This window comes from Salmo trutta, chromosome 16, assembly GCF_901001165.1.
Source record: "Salmo trutta chromosome 16, fSalTru1.1, whole genome shotgun sequence".
Classification (NCBI taxonomy): Eukaryota; Metazoa; Chordata; class Actinopteri; order Salmoniformes; family Salmonidae; genus Salmo; species Salmo trutta.
In genome coordinates this window covers 49,291,474-49,306,373 of record NC_042972.1, presented here as the reverse complement: position 1 = coordinate 49,306,373, position 14,900 = coordinate 49,291,474, and the positions used below count along the sequence as shown (strand labels likewise).

General features: G+C 44.9%; 1 protein-coding gene across 1 annotated transcript in view; it reads right to left on the bottom strand.

The window, feature by feature from the left end:
• skib (v-ski avian sarcoma viral oncogene homolog b) overlaps positions 1–12,646 on the bottom strand; it is a 36,150-nt gene extending 23,504 nt beyond the window's left edge. Inside the window, exon 1 of the mRNA XM_029694768.1 lies at positions 11,335–12,646. Coding sequence (XP_029550628.1) covers positions 11,335–12,234 — 900 coding nt within the window. The 5' untranslated portion in view covers positions 12,235–12,646. The remainder of the gene's footprint in view (positions 1–11,334) is intronic.
• Positions 12,647–14,900: the final 2,254 nt, after the last annotated feature.

The window sequence follows — 14,900 nt, the reverse complement described above, 5'->3', positions numbered from 1 at the left end:
GTGTGTGTGTGTGTGTGTGTGTGTGTGTGTGTGTGTGTGTGTGTGTGTGTGTGTGTGTGTGTGTGTGTGTGTGTGTGTGTGTGTGTGTGTGTGTGTGTGTGTGTGTGTGTGTCCTCACTGACTGTGCGTGTGTGTGTTCTGTGAGAACTCTGAATGCTGCACTCAGTTATAAAACAACATTTTAGGCAAACCAGGCTTTCTAACTTAGCGATTTCTGCTATAGCGTTGGCTGCTAACAGATGCTTTCCTGTCCGTCACGGTCTGTTTGAATTCTGTACTGAACCCCACAGTGAGTTCAACGTTAATCTGTGCCAATTAATCCTAAAATAAATTATGTATATCCTGGAGTGCAGTGGTAAATCCTTAAAACATTCACTACTTTTCCTTTCAGAATCCAATTACCGTAGCGTAGCCTACAATTGACACCAGCTACAACTGGAATGAATGCATGATTCGTGAGCTATTATCCATCAAACCAGAGGCATGTACAAGATTTGGAACAAATGCTGTCAGAACATTGAGCAGTCTGTTTGGTTTAGCTGCGCGAGCTAATCCTCCTGATAGCTTTGGAGGTGGTTGGTGGGTGGAATGTAGGCGAGAGCAGAACGCCGATTTGTCATATGGCACCGGCAGGCCCTGGCTTTGCTCCGTTCTGACTGGAGCTACACTAGCACAGCACCAATGTGGTCTGACAGATCCAAAACACAGACTAGCACTGCAGCCCAGTTCAAATTCAGGCAAACCAAGATGGATATAATAAGTGAAAAATAGATTCTACTGTCTGTGGCTTCAAAAAAAGGTACAATCTTGAAACACCTTGAATCATCCTAATACGACTAAGCCTGTGTGTGTCGCAGGCAGCAAGCCAGTCCGTAAGACATATTCTTATATTTTTAATTCCTGTTCTCTAATAAGCAAATAAGCAAAATTCACGGATAGAGTCAGCAGCAGTAAGTCTTACAAAACATGTGAGTGGATCAGGGTCAGACAGAGGGAAGTGGAACAGTACAGTTTCCCCAAACCCCATCCAGGCATCTGTTCTCAGCATGACTACATAATCTACTCCTCCTCTACTCCTCCACCATACCTTCTTCTCCTCCCTAATCTCCTTCTTCTCTGACTGACTAGCACGCCGCCTTAAGAGAACTTACACTCCATCAAAAAACCATGTCTCATCTATTTTTCATCGTCTATGAAAAATGGGAATAATGCTGTGTGCTTGTTGCTATAGTTTCAGGTTGGTGTGTATGCAGACTGACCGGTCAGTGGCGACTGGCTGCCCAACATGGAACAGGGTGCCATTGGCACAGACGGACACAGCAAAGCGCTAAGTCATAGGTTCTCTTTCAATGTATTTGTTTCCATATCTCACATGTGGGGTTCGCCTACTCTCGGAAGTACCTATTAAAAGCGTCTGTTGGAGAGAGAGGTAGGGTGCCGAATGAATGAGGTGAGCCCCTCGCCTACCTGAAAAGGAGCACTCTCCCGCCCTCTGGTTATTCTCGCTTCTCTTCTCCTCAGATCTTCTGGATACCTGTTTACCTGTTTTCCTGCTTAGCTGCTCACAAGTGACCCGAGAAGGATATCGCAGGTCTTCTAACCCTGTCAAGAGGTTGAGTACTAACCGGAAGGTTTTTGTTTTGTGTAGAAATTCCTTTCTACTATCAGTCTCCGTTGGTAGCTAGCGTCATGGCTAGCTATTGCGATTCGGTTAGCCCACTCTGCAAGGCTAACTTGGCTAGCTCGCTGAGAGGCAAGCTAACCTCATTAGCACGGTAACATTGATAGCTCCTGTCTCTCATATAGCTTAACCTACATTCGCCTGTTGTGTTAACTAGACCGACCATCCCAGCCTTCACGACGCCGTCGGTCACGGGAGCACTCTATCTGAAGGCTAACTTTGCCCCCACACGGTTTCCTTCAGCTAGCACTGAGCTAGCTAACGCCCCACTAGCCTCGCGGCTATAGTGTTATATGGTGCTCATTATGGCTAGCTGTTAGCCGCAAGGCTTCTAACTAGCTAGCTTGGTACGCCATTTACACAAGCTATGATTTGCTAGCCACCAGCCACAAGGAACTAGCTAGCTTGCGCCGTCTACAAGTTGTTCTTACAACACAGGCGTTGCTCCGTCCCCCTAGCAAGCCTTGTTCCTGACAATGGCCACTGCTATCCCATCCCAAGACGAGCCTAGCAAGGCACTCAAACCGTCTCGTTCTTGTGCTTGTGGTTCCATGATTGCGGGGAAAGATTTCCACCCTCTATGCATCAATTTCTTGTGTAAGGAACATGCCCAAGAGATGTTCAAGGACCCTGAGTCCTGTGAGCACTGCAGACTGTTGATGAGGGCAGGTATGAGGAGAGGAGGCTTAATGCTTTTATCTCCATAGCCCCTCTTGCCTTCGAGCCAACAGCAACAGCTGAGGCTCAGCTCTCTGCAACCAAGCCCAGTTGGGGCGAGGTCATGGAAAGCCTCAACTCCCTCGCCTCGTTGTCTGACGACGTAGTATCAGGGGAAGGTGAGATAGTCCGCATCTCCTGCGCTGATGACCCCGTTCTCCCGCCCTCTCAGGCCAGCAGATCTAACGGCCCTGAGAGCAGTGGATGTGCCCCTCCTCCAGTGGAGTTTGGGCTCCTTCATGTCTGCAAGCGGCCGTGGCCAGACTCGGCAATGAGAGCCCCTACTCCTGTTAAGGGACCTATACGATGGGAAGAGACTCCCGTCCCATACCTGGTAAGGGAACCCCGCAGTACCAGCTTGCCCCAGGGAAGCTAAGAGCTCATGGGAAAAACCCTGCACTAGCAAGATTCTTGCAAGGGGTACCCCGAGCCTGGGCAATATGGAGGAATCTGGGTTTGGCAACCCTCCCACGGTGGAGCCGTCACTGGCTTACCACCTCAGCCCCTTACACCGTGTTACAAACGAAACCAGCCCCTCACTCCATGTGAAGGCGGAGCGCTTTACCTCAGCCCAAGCAATTAGAGCTCTCAATGTGACTTCTTTATTGTTGGCGTATCAGGTTCAGTTACTGGAGGAAGTATGGAAGTAACTGGAATCGGACACCCTAGACCCAGATGCTTGGGAGGAGATCTGTATGATGACGGACCTGAACCTCCATGCCTTTCGTAGTGCCATTCAAGGCTGTGGTAGTACTACGAGCCTTGCAGTGGTGAGTGAAGGGGCACTTTGGCTGAGCTTATCCAGCTTAACAGACAAATAAAAAGTGGACCTCCTTGATGCCCCAGTGACCCAAGGAGTTGTTCGGGCCCACTTTTGTGACAGAAATGTGACATGCGCAAAAAAGAAGGTGAAGCCTTCAACTTCTGCCTGCCCCTCAGATCTGGGCCCCATGGCAGCATGTTGGTTCCTGCATCTCGCCCCAGTCTTACAGCTGGGAAGGGGCAACAAGCTGGCCTTGGGGGACAGAGGTCCCCAGCAACGCAGCAGTCTGCCAAAACTCAGGCTCCTGAACCAAAGCAAACTTGCAGATACGCAGTCTTATGCTGCAGCGGCAACTAGGATCCGCCCCGCTAACCCTCCTAAGGGAGGTAAGAAGGGTCAGCCAGCCTAGGGCTCTCTGCCCTACCCCTCTGTCTTCGGATTTAACAGTTTCTACAGTTTCGCAGAAGTGGGAAGGCAGGCCTGCGTTAAGACAAAATCCTATTCTCTGTGCAGCAGCTCACTTTTGTGACCATTCTCTCATGAGAAAATGGAGGAGACTCACTTTTTGTTCCCCCACCCGAGTTTGTTCCCCCCCGAGTGCCTCCCTCGCTCAGGCTTTCCCCCCGGTGTCTTCTCAGGTTTTCAACCAGGGGTAGAAGTCAGCATGTCAGCCCTCCATCCGGTCTCACTGACACACGAAGCAGGACGGCAATCTGTCTTTCGCCATCCACTGTTCCCCTTTTTTCCGTGCCTATGGCCTTTTGCCTCTGATTGCTATGACGCGAGCTATCACAGTCAAGCCAGTTCCGGTATGTGCCGCTCTGGTTTCCCCACCAGAGGGCGCTGATCTTCTGTACGTCAAGGCAGGGAACCCTAAATACTCTGCTCTCCTGTTCTAAGGGAGAACAGGTTTCCAGGGCTCACTGAGAAACCCTCGTAGCCCTTTATAGGATTCTGAGGGGCGTTTTTTCTCTCTACACTCTTTGGGGAAAAAAAGGAGCTTCCACAGATGGTTCTACGTGGAACCCAAAAGAGGTCTACCTGGAACACCTTTTTTTGTAAATGGCAAAGACCACTTGGCTCTGTTAAGGAGAACTCTCTCCATTGACCTAGAGATCAGTCAGAGCCCCAGACAGCTATCTGGTACTCCTGAGCACACAAAGCTTCGGCTTTTCCTCGTCCCGTTTCTTTTTTAGATGGGGCTAGAAGGGCCTTCTCCTACAGAGGAGTTTACCTCTTGAGTACTGTTTTTGGGACATATCTTATTAAACTGAGATTGTGTAAGCCTTGTATTGGACATCCCCACACTTTGTTATGAGTTTTTGTTTGTTATTCGAAAATAACGATTAAAGGTTACTTGCGTAACCCCGGTTCTCTGACATCATGAGTGAGATATCGCACCGCATTCCCCTGCTCGCAAGAGCGTGAGGAAGAGAAGCACGCTTGAGAATAACCTCAGGGCGCGAGAGTGCTCCTTTTAAAGGGAGGTGAGGGTCTCATCTCAATTGCCACTCTACCTGTCTGTCCCCAACCTTTTACCCACGCACCACCCAAATAAACAAGACATTAACAAAGAGGGATAGCTGCACTTCACAGCCTCTGAATGGCAGGGCTCTGGAACAAAGGAGGGGGCAGGTCTTTAGCACCCATCACAGAACTCCAGCTGACGCCCTTTTAACATGGGGTCAGCCCCTGGAGAATGGAGGGCAAGACCCCTGTGAGCTCCTCACACCTTCTTTCTGACACACTGACCCCCACTCGCCTTCAATCACAGAAGAGATGGCATGATGCACTTCTCTTGGGAGCTGGTGGTCAGTGGGACATGTTTTCAAAAGGATTTAGAAAAGAGGCAAATGAACTGAGCTCCAAACAATGAATTCTACCAACACTCTGGACTGGATGTGTTATCCACTGCATTATCTGTCTGTTTAGGGACTAGGCTATGGTTTAGGTTGGACTGGAGGCAGGGGTTGGAGATACTGAGTCTTGGTCGGACTTGGCTATTCCGTTTCGAGGAGGTGCTGGTCAGGGAGGAGTTGTGTTGGGTCAGTGGTGGTCAGAAGGGGCTGACCAGGGGCCAGGGGGATGCACCGTGTGTGCCCTCAGGGCTTCCCAGAGGTCAGCAAACAGATGGGAATGGAAATGAGCAGTCAGTGAGCTCATTTTAAACTTCCAGTCCAGCTGATCCAGGCATAATACATAACAACTTAGACGCACATACTGCACACACCGGTCCCCTGTTCAAATGTTTAAGATGAGAGTGCATTGGTGCGCGGGAGCCCAAACCGATCCAAATTAAGCATGCATCGGTATAAAAAAAAAAAGCATTCAAGCGTTACAAATCTCCGGTTCACTAAAGTTTTTTACTCATATTTTATTTTCTGCTTTAGTCCTCTTTTCTGTTGTGACTGAATTGAGCCTATCGGACTTTTATGCATGTAACAGCGTGTGACGTTGATCTCAAAGTCAGATAAGTGTGTGCACAGTGCTGCAGACGCAACTGCTCGTGCCAAAGATAGGTAGGCCTACTCTTTCCCTGTTCTAATATTGGTCGGCTATATCTGCGCGGCACCTTCAGCATTCAGATGTTTGTAAAAATGGCTGTCGCAATATTAAATCATAGGCTTTATTAAGTGAGGAACAACCAATTTAATTTGCTGGGTCATTGTTATCAAATGCGCTGTAGAAAATTGAGTTTTAAAGGCAGAGCTTTGTAGGCTACCAGAATGGACACAACTCACATCTTGCTGATCTATCTGCTGAATGGGGCTTTTGGATTGATTGCCAGGTTCACCGTACAAAATATTTTGGGTAGTTCGGCTTTAAACAGTCAGTGCATCCGGCCATTTTCACATGAACAGGGTAAAGGTGTAATTTCATAACAAGGACAGCAATCCTTTTTGCAAGCCTCACAGGTTGGAACAGGAGAAGAAGAGCAACTCTCCTCCATAAAGTTCAAAATGGTGAAAACCATTCGCTTTTGGAGACGGGTGAAATCCAAAACGGTGTTAAATGAATCGGCTTTGTATGTCATAGCTCATTTCTAATAACAAATATTGACGTATTACTAGCTCAAAACATTTTCATCTGCTATACGACAAGTTAATCAGTCGGTGATGAGGAATTCAGATAAAAAAAAGTCACGGCGACATAAATTGAACCCCCTAATCTGAGAGTGGTAAATGGTAAATCTTCTCCCTATGGCTCAGCCCACACACTACATCACTCACTCTCACACACACACACACTGTACACAGGCCCACTCGGCTCAGAGAAGTCAGCTCAGACAGATCCAGCTCCTGAGCTCCATCAATATCAGAAATTCATTTAGAATGGGGTCATAGAACAATTGTTCGCGCATCGATTCGAATCGTTTCCAACTAAAAGTATCGTTCCTATCTGTATCGTATTGGAGTCCATGTATCTTAGATGCGTATCGAATCGCGCTTGTAAGGAGAAATGCACATCCCTAGTAAACAAAGACGCGCTCATACACAAATCACGAAACAGACACACTGTCTCGCTAGCCCTGAGTTGCACACACCCGTACAAAGGCACACAGATACAACACACACCATCCCTCACCACCCAGAGACTACTCAGTTGATTGGTTTGGTCCCAGGTTTGAGGCGAATTTGATGGAGTGAGCAGAACAGCGGGATGAGAAATGTCATAAATTGACCTCGCATGAAGAGGTTTAATTTGATTAAGTAAAGACTACACGGGTCTCCAGAGTCCGCTTCCTCTCTCCACTCAGTCACGAGATTAATGCTGTTGCCCTCACCTCTTAAACGTATACTGAGAAATATTGGAAAATGATAGGGAAGAAAATATTTTCTTGTCATTCCTCACAAAACCTATTTTATGTACTTTTCTTACCAAATAGAAGAACAGGCTGAATTCTATTTTGTATACTGATAATATTTGGTGTATCATATAGGTTTATATTGTATTGTGGTGTACTAACTCTCATGACTTATTTCCTGTATGATGGAGACTGGTGGACTATGTTTTTGTTTTGTTTGCATGGTTGGTAGTGTAGTTGGGAATAACGTTTGTTATTTGTATTTAAACATTTGCTGTGTCTCTCGGTCCTTTATCAGACAGCCATCTGGCCAGTGGACTGGACACAAGGGCATCTGATTGAATGCTGTGAATACAGTGGGGGTGGGTGGGGTCACTCTCTGTGGATAGAGGTCAGGTGTCACGGCCCTTTGACAACACATGTCAAGGCCCTGCCCCACTGGGCCTGCATCTCCTCAATCAGAGCCTACAGCCTCTTCTCTTCCAATCTGCCCCCATATGTACGCTAGGCAACGGCTTAATGACCAAATGCAGGATTTGATTCAAAACAGACACAACTGGTCCTCTGGTGTCATCCCCCCTCTGATCCCTGTCTGCTTTGTACCCGAACAATGATATATTCGACTAAATATAATATAAAAGTCTTTAGCTATGTGGAAACCCTGTTCAATTTTCCACAGTACTTGAATTAAATCATTTGATTCATTATTATCTATTATATCACTAGACTTTTTTTTTAGTCAAAGAGAATACTCCAAAATAGCAAAAAGGTGTTTCTCAACTGAGCCTAGTTTACAGCGCTGCATGTACAGTAGTGTAACTGAAGGCCCCGACAGACAGACAGACAGACAGTGGATCCTGGACTGATTGATAAAACACCTCGACCTCAGTGTTGGTCTGAGGCAGGGCAATAATATTGAGTTCTTGTTTCATGGGTAAGCGAGCCAAGGCCGGCTGCTGGCGGCTGTCCGGCCTCTCACCAGCTTCCCCTGTCAGAGTGATGTATGGGAGCACTGGTGTGCTGCTCCCTAAGGATCAGGACTGACTGTCTGCTAACTGGGACACTACTGACAGTGAACCATGGCAGGCAGGCAAACACACACACACACACACACACACACACACACACACACACACACACACAGAGACCACTCCCCCTGATGCTGCCTGCCTCAGCTCAGTCTGTATATATTTCATCAGACACTCGAAGGCTGTCAGCAGAGACCTCACAGTTTTGGAAAATATGAAACACACTGAACATATATCATGACATGATGGCTACAGTTGAGAGACCAGCTATAAGTCACAGGTGGGGGAGGTTTTTCCTCAGACATTTTTCCCTTTAGGTCCGCGACTCTGTAGTCTAGTTTCCTTTGTCCATTTCTTAAATCGAAACGACACAGATTATGTTGACTTGTTTGCTGTGAGATTTGGTGCCATTTTACAAAGCAACTTATAAATTAAGAATTTATGTAGAATCACAAATAGAGGACAATGTATGCATGGAATCTGCAATACAATGTAGTTTGTTAGGAACTAATTCAGGATGTTGTTTGATCGGAGCCATAACAGAAGGGACGAGTACAGTGGATCTCCGTTTCCTCAACGACAGAAGGTCCTTACATCTCTTTGTACCTAATCATTAAATAATACATCGCAAACTGTCTCTGAGATGCCTCGTCTGAACATCCACCATCACAACGGAACTGCATCAATATTCAACCAAGCCTCTCTTGGATCGAGAAAGACCTCCATTCATTTGTAACCGCACAATAAAAATGCCACAATTCCGTGAGTAGCACTGATAGTGAAATTGAAAGTCACTGGGAGGGAGATTTACGAGAAATGCCCTGTCTCCTGTTCAGAGTGGAGCTGCTACACCATGGTGATACATAGTGTCCAGTCATTAGCAGAGTCCCACTCAACAGCTGCTGTGAGCTGAGGGAAACAGCCACTATGTCGCCCAGTCCTTTGTCCGCTCCAAACGTCTGTGATCCTCGCGTGGAGCCAGGCAGAGGCAGAACAGGCAAGTGGTCAACCTGAAAACCTTCCACCGCCACATCCATCAATGTGCACACACACACACACCACAGGCGGCTGGTGGCACAGAATGAATGGAAAGGTATCAAACACATGGTTTTCACGTTTTGATATCATTCCATTCCCTCTATACCAGTCATTATGAAGAGGCCGTCCTGCTACATCTCCACCCACCGGTCTCCTCTGACACACACACACACTATCCTGTTCAACACAGCCCTTTCTCACAGACATCTTGATAACCCAAAGCTCATTAAACTCTAATAACCTAACCCCAAAAATGAATTCCCCAGCCCCCCCCCCCTCCCCTCTTGGACGAATAAAATATATAATTGAGGCTCCATTTGTCATATGCAGATGCCCTTGAGTTACCCTGGGGGGTTCTGGTCCGGTTAACTCCCCCAAGAGGAGTGGATTGGAGGGCCACTCAATGGTGTGATAGTTTGAGATTCTGTTGATGTTAATGTTCTATTTTAAAACAAACCTTTTAAATGTGAATTTAAACCAATATATGTGCATGTGCAAAAAATCAGCCAGGGGAAAGAAGGAAATAAATAATGCGTGTGTATATACAGTACAAGTCAAAAGTTTGGACACACCTACTCATTCAAGGGTTTTTCTTTATTTTTACTATTTTACTACATTGTATTATAATAGTGAAGACATCAAAACTATGAAATAACACATATGGAATCATGTAGTAACCAAAAAAGTGTTTAACAAATCAAAATATATTTTATATTTGAGATTCTTCAAAGTAGCCACCCTTTGCCTCGATGACAGTTTTGCACACTCTTGGCATTCTCTCAACCAGCTTCATGAGGTAGTCACCTGGAATGCATTTCAATTAACAGGTGCGCATTGTTAAAAGTTAATTTGTGGAATTTCTTTCCTTCTTAATGTGTTTGAGCCAATCAGTACAAAGTAGGGGTGGTATACAGAAGATAGCCCTATTTGGTCAAAAGTTCATATTATGGCATGAACAGCTCAAATAAGCAAAGAGAAACGACAGTCCATCATTACTTTAAGACATGAAGGTCAGTCAATATGGAAAATGTAAAGAACTTCAAGTGCAGTCACAAAAACCATCAAACGCTGTGATGAAACCGCCACAGGAAAGGAAGACCCAGAGTTACATCTACTGCAGAGGATAAGTTCATTAGTTACCAGCCTCAGAAATTGCAGCCCAAATAAATGAGGTCAAGTAACAGACACATCTCAACATCAACGGTTCAGAGGAGACTGCGTGAATCAGGCCTTCATGGTCGAATGGCTGCAAAGAAGCCACTACTAAAGGACACCAATAAGAAGAAGAAGACTTGATTGGGCCAAGAAACATGAGCAATGGATATTAGACCAGTGGAAATCTGTCCTTTGGTCTGATGAGTCCAAATTAAGATTTTTGGTTCCAACCACTGTGTCTTTGTGAGATGATGAGTAGGTGAACGGATGATCTCTGCATGTTTGGTTCCCACCGTGAAGCATAGAGGAGGAGGTGTGATGGTGTGGGGGTGCTTTGCTGGTGACACTGTCAGTGATTTATTTAGAATTCAAGGCACAATTAATCAGCATGTCTACCACAGCATTCTGCAGCGATACGCCATCCCATCTGGTTTGCGCTTAGTGGGACTATCACTTGTCTTTCAACAGGACAATGACCTAACACACCTCCAGGATGTGTACGGGCTATTTGACCAAGGAAAGTGATGGAGTGCTGCATCAGATGACCTGTCCTCCACAATCACCCGACCTCAACCCAATTGATATGGTTTGGGATGAGTTGGACCGCAGAGTAAAGGAAAAGCAGTCAACAAGTGCTCAGCATATGTGGGAACTCCTTCAAGACTGTTGGAAAAGCATTCCAGGTGAAGCTAGTTGAGAGAATGCCAAGAGTGTGAAAAGCTGTCATCAAGGCAAAGGGTGGCTACTTTGAAGAATCTCAAATATAAGATATATTTTGATTCCATATGTGTTATTTCATAGTTTTGATGTCTTCACTATTATTCTGCAAGATAGAAAATAGCAAAAATAAATAAAAACCCTTGAATGAGTAGGTGTGTTCAAACTTTTGGTACTGAATATATATGTGTGTGTGTGTGTGTGTGTGTGTGTGTGTGTGTGTGTGTGTGTGTGTGTGAGAGAGAGAGAGAGAGAGAGAGAGAGAGAGAGAACAAGTGGTGTCCAATAGAATAGGACCATTATTTGAATCATGGAATCAATGCCAATAATGAATGAATAATAAAACAAGTTATTACAATCAAATTACATTTCTGTCATCAAAGACGTTTAGGCACTTTACACACACTTTAATAAACTTGATCTGACTTACCCTGCATGATTTGTTTGAGAGCTTGTTTACGAAGTCAAATTTGCCTTTGATTTCTTTGAGGTGCTGCTCCAGGAGAGCCTTCTCTTCTTTCCCTGTATAGTCCGGGTCCAGGAGAACATAGGCCCGCCAGTTAGCTGAGTCGAACCCCCAGTGAACTGTCCGGTTCTCTAGTCTTTTGTGACTATGGACCACAAACTTGTGAGTGGGGTACATTAGCCTGCAGTCCATGCATTGGATACAGGCGGCATTGGGACTAGTATATAGTTCTGGGACAAATAACCCCTTACACCTACCAAAACATTCGTGGTATATTTTGAAACTTTTTTCCGTCCTCTCCAACTCCATGGTGCTAGACAGCTCCTTGTTGCAGTGAGAAAGGTAGGAACCACTGTAAACGAGGGCATTGCAGAGGCGCTCAGCATCCGTCTGGGTGATCAGTCCGCATGATGGGGCAGAGAAGGGTAGGATACCCACGACTTTGAGGATCTCCAGCTGGTCCGCGGTGCACCGGGAGCAGTAGATGTGCAGGTCGTCGCACACCGAGTTGATCTGCTGAAGCGAGAAATCCCGCAGGACACTGTTGAGAATCTGCGGCAGACACAGACGTTTTTCGCCGCCTACCACGAAACACGAAATTGGCTCACGCTCCAGGACAGTTTCGGACCTTTCGGTGGTGTGGTCGGATGGAATGAATAACGGCCCCGACATAACCGGTGGTGTCTGGACAGGCATGGCCAGCATCAGTTCAGCTGTTTTACCATCTTTGTTGAAGAGAATTTCCTGGTGCCACCGAGCGGAGAACGCCGCCGGTCCACCAAGGGAGCTCATGGAACTCAAATGAAACTGCTTCAGAGTTTGCTGAAGTCCGGGATGAGGCTGAAAGCTTGACGGGGCCTCCATGTTTTCACCACTATAATAGAGAAGTGAGTTCAAATGTAGGCGATCTATTTGAATCAGTTGTCTTCAAAATCCAGCAAGAGACTCGGTAAATCCACCGCGGCGCATTTCCATGTCACTAGAGAAGGTTACCACCGGGGCGTTATCCATTTAAAAACGAGGATAAGACACTATTGAGTTCTAATACCCTGAAACAAAATTCCCAGTTCACAGATACGTTAAGGGAAATCCTTCGGAACACTCACAAAAAGAGCGTCAAAATGAAACACATTTTCTCTTCTCCACTGCAGTCTAGTCCGCACGATGTGATCCTCAAATATGCCCAGTCTGCGCAGTCTGGCGCTCTCGCTCTCTAGCTCTAAGCGAATGTGTGAAGTGAGTTAGCTGTACCATCTCTCTCCCCCTCTCTCTCTCTCTCTCTCTCTCTCTCTGTTTGTTTGTGTCTGGTTCAGTCATTGAATCCCGGCCAGGAATGTGACTGACTCGCCGAGCTGGCTGTTCCCTCGAAGTGTTGTCCCTCCCCCTGCTACCATGGCAGCTGCAGCAGCAGCCACAAAAACCTAGTAGCCTAGAGCAGACCGTTTAGAAAATCTATGATCCCTCTGAAAGCCTCTGAAATGGACTGGAGAGGAAGGGTGGAGTCTGACCTCAATGGGAAAAATACATGAATCTAATTTGTGACTATCAAAACTAGGTCCGCGGAGCCTTTACAATGCTGTGGTGACGAGACCAGGCTCCAACAATGCATGTAACACTTTTATTGATTCCAAACGACAGTGGATTAATTCATAAATCTAGGCCTATAACTATAACTTTATTAGACCAAAGAGTAGCCTAAACGGATCCCTTTCCTCTGCAGTGCTAAACAAATGATACATTTAGTCATTAAATCCTAATTCCAACATAATACTTCATACGAAATAAATTCCAAATAGGCCTACATTTTAGTGTTTTTACAAATGTAAATAGTCACATTAGGCTACATTATTTCAATTGGGTGTTTTAGTCGCTTACAGACACCTGCAATTACAACAAATTCTAGTATCACTTTTAATAAAAATGTTTCCTGAATATGCCATTATGAATGCTTAGAAATGTTTATCAATGTTTTTGTTTATTACTATATATGTTACAATACTTATGATGAATTGTAATTCTTACAGGCTAATACTTAGGCCTATACATGCTTATCAACGTTAATAGGCCTGCATGTTTACAAATAATGAAATACTTATGTATTAATAGTCTATTGCCTAGTTTATCAATGCTTATTCATGAAAGTAATTATAAAGTATTACCCAAATATTATATGGTAAGCTGTGAAAAGTCTTTAATAGTCTGCTATTTGATAGGAAAAACGACATCACAGAATATATTGAATATTAAATTATTACTTTGCAGTTATAGCCTACGAAAAGTAGGACGTCATGGTTTGGGGGAAAAAAGCATGTAATATTGTTGACAGAGCATCAAGGCAGTGTGTACTATATATAGGCTTATATAGCAGTGTTATGTTCTACTGAAGGCAAGGTTAATGTGAACCTCTAACAATCAATAGGAAGCTACGATGAGCGTCATATACTAAACTCTTTGGTGTAGAAAATATCTCTCAGTTCAGATAAGATTTGCGTTACCATGGCCACATTCAGTAGCCGACGTGATGTAGTTCTATTTTATTTAACTAGGGAAGTCAGTTAAGAATAAACTATTATTTACAACGGCCAAACACGGACGACGGTAGGGCCAATTGTGCGTCGCCCTATGGGACTCCCAATCATGACCGGTTGTGATACAGCTGGATTTGAACCAGGGTGTCTGTAGTGACGCGTCTCGCACAGAGATGCAGCGCCACTCGGGAGCGGTTAATTATTAGACATGTTTGTTCCTCATAGCATATTTATATCTGACCGTTCCATAAACGACAATATTTTATGGACTTTTTTTCCTTTGTGACTTTCTCTATACAGGCCGTTTCCAGGGCCCAAACCTTTCCCTAGTCTGGTCGCCTGGTCAGGAATAAACCATACCAGCCATTCACTTTCCATTGATTCATTTTGAGGCGGTTTTGTACCACTAGTGGGCGCTAAAATATCAGTTAATAAGAGCTGGAAAAGTAGGACACCAAAGGAATTGTATGGCAATTTAAAAAATGACATGACAGGAGACCAATGAACATTCTAAATGACATATTGTTTGTTTGGACATGCAACATAGGAATTAATGTGAGATGTTCGAGTTTCAAATATTACATGTTTTATTTTATTTAACCTTTATTTAACTAGGCAAGTCAGTTAAGAACAAATTCTTATTTACAATGACGACCTACCAAAAGTTAAAAGGCACAGGGGCTGGGATAATTTTTAAAATAATATATCATGATCATTCAAATTAAAATGTATATATATAAATATCTATATATGTAAATATAGGACAAAACACACATCACAACAAGACAGACAACACAGCACTACATACAGAGAGACCTAAGACAACAACATAGCAAGGCAGCAACACATGACAACACAGCACAACATAACAACAACATGGTAGGAGGACAAAACATGGTACAAACATTACCCTGATGTTATACCCTGATGAAGACAGCTTGGCTGTCGAAACGTTGGATATTACATTTTTGCATCTGAGCTCCTAGAGTGTGGGGCTCTCAC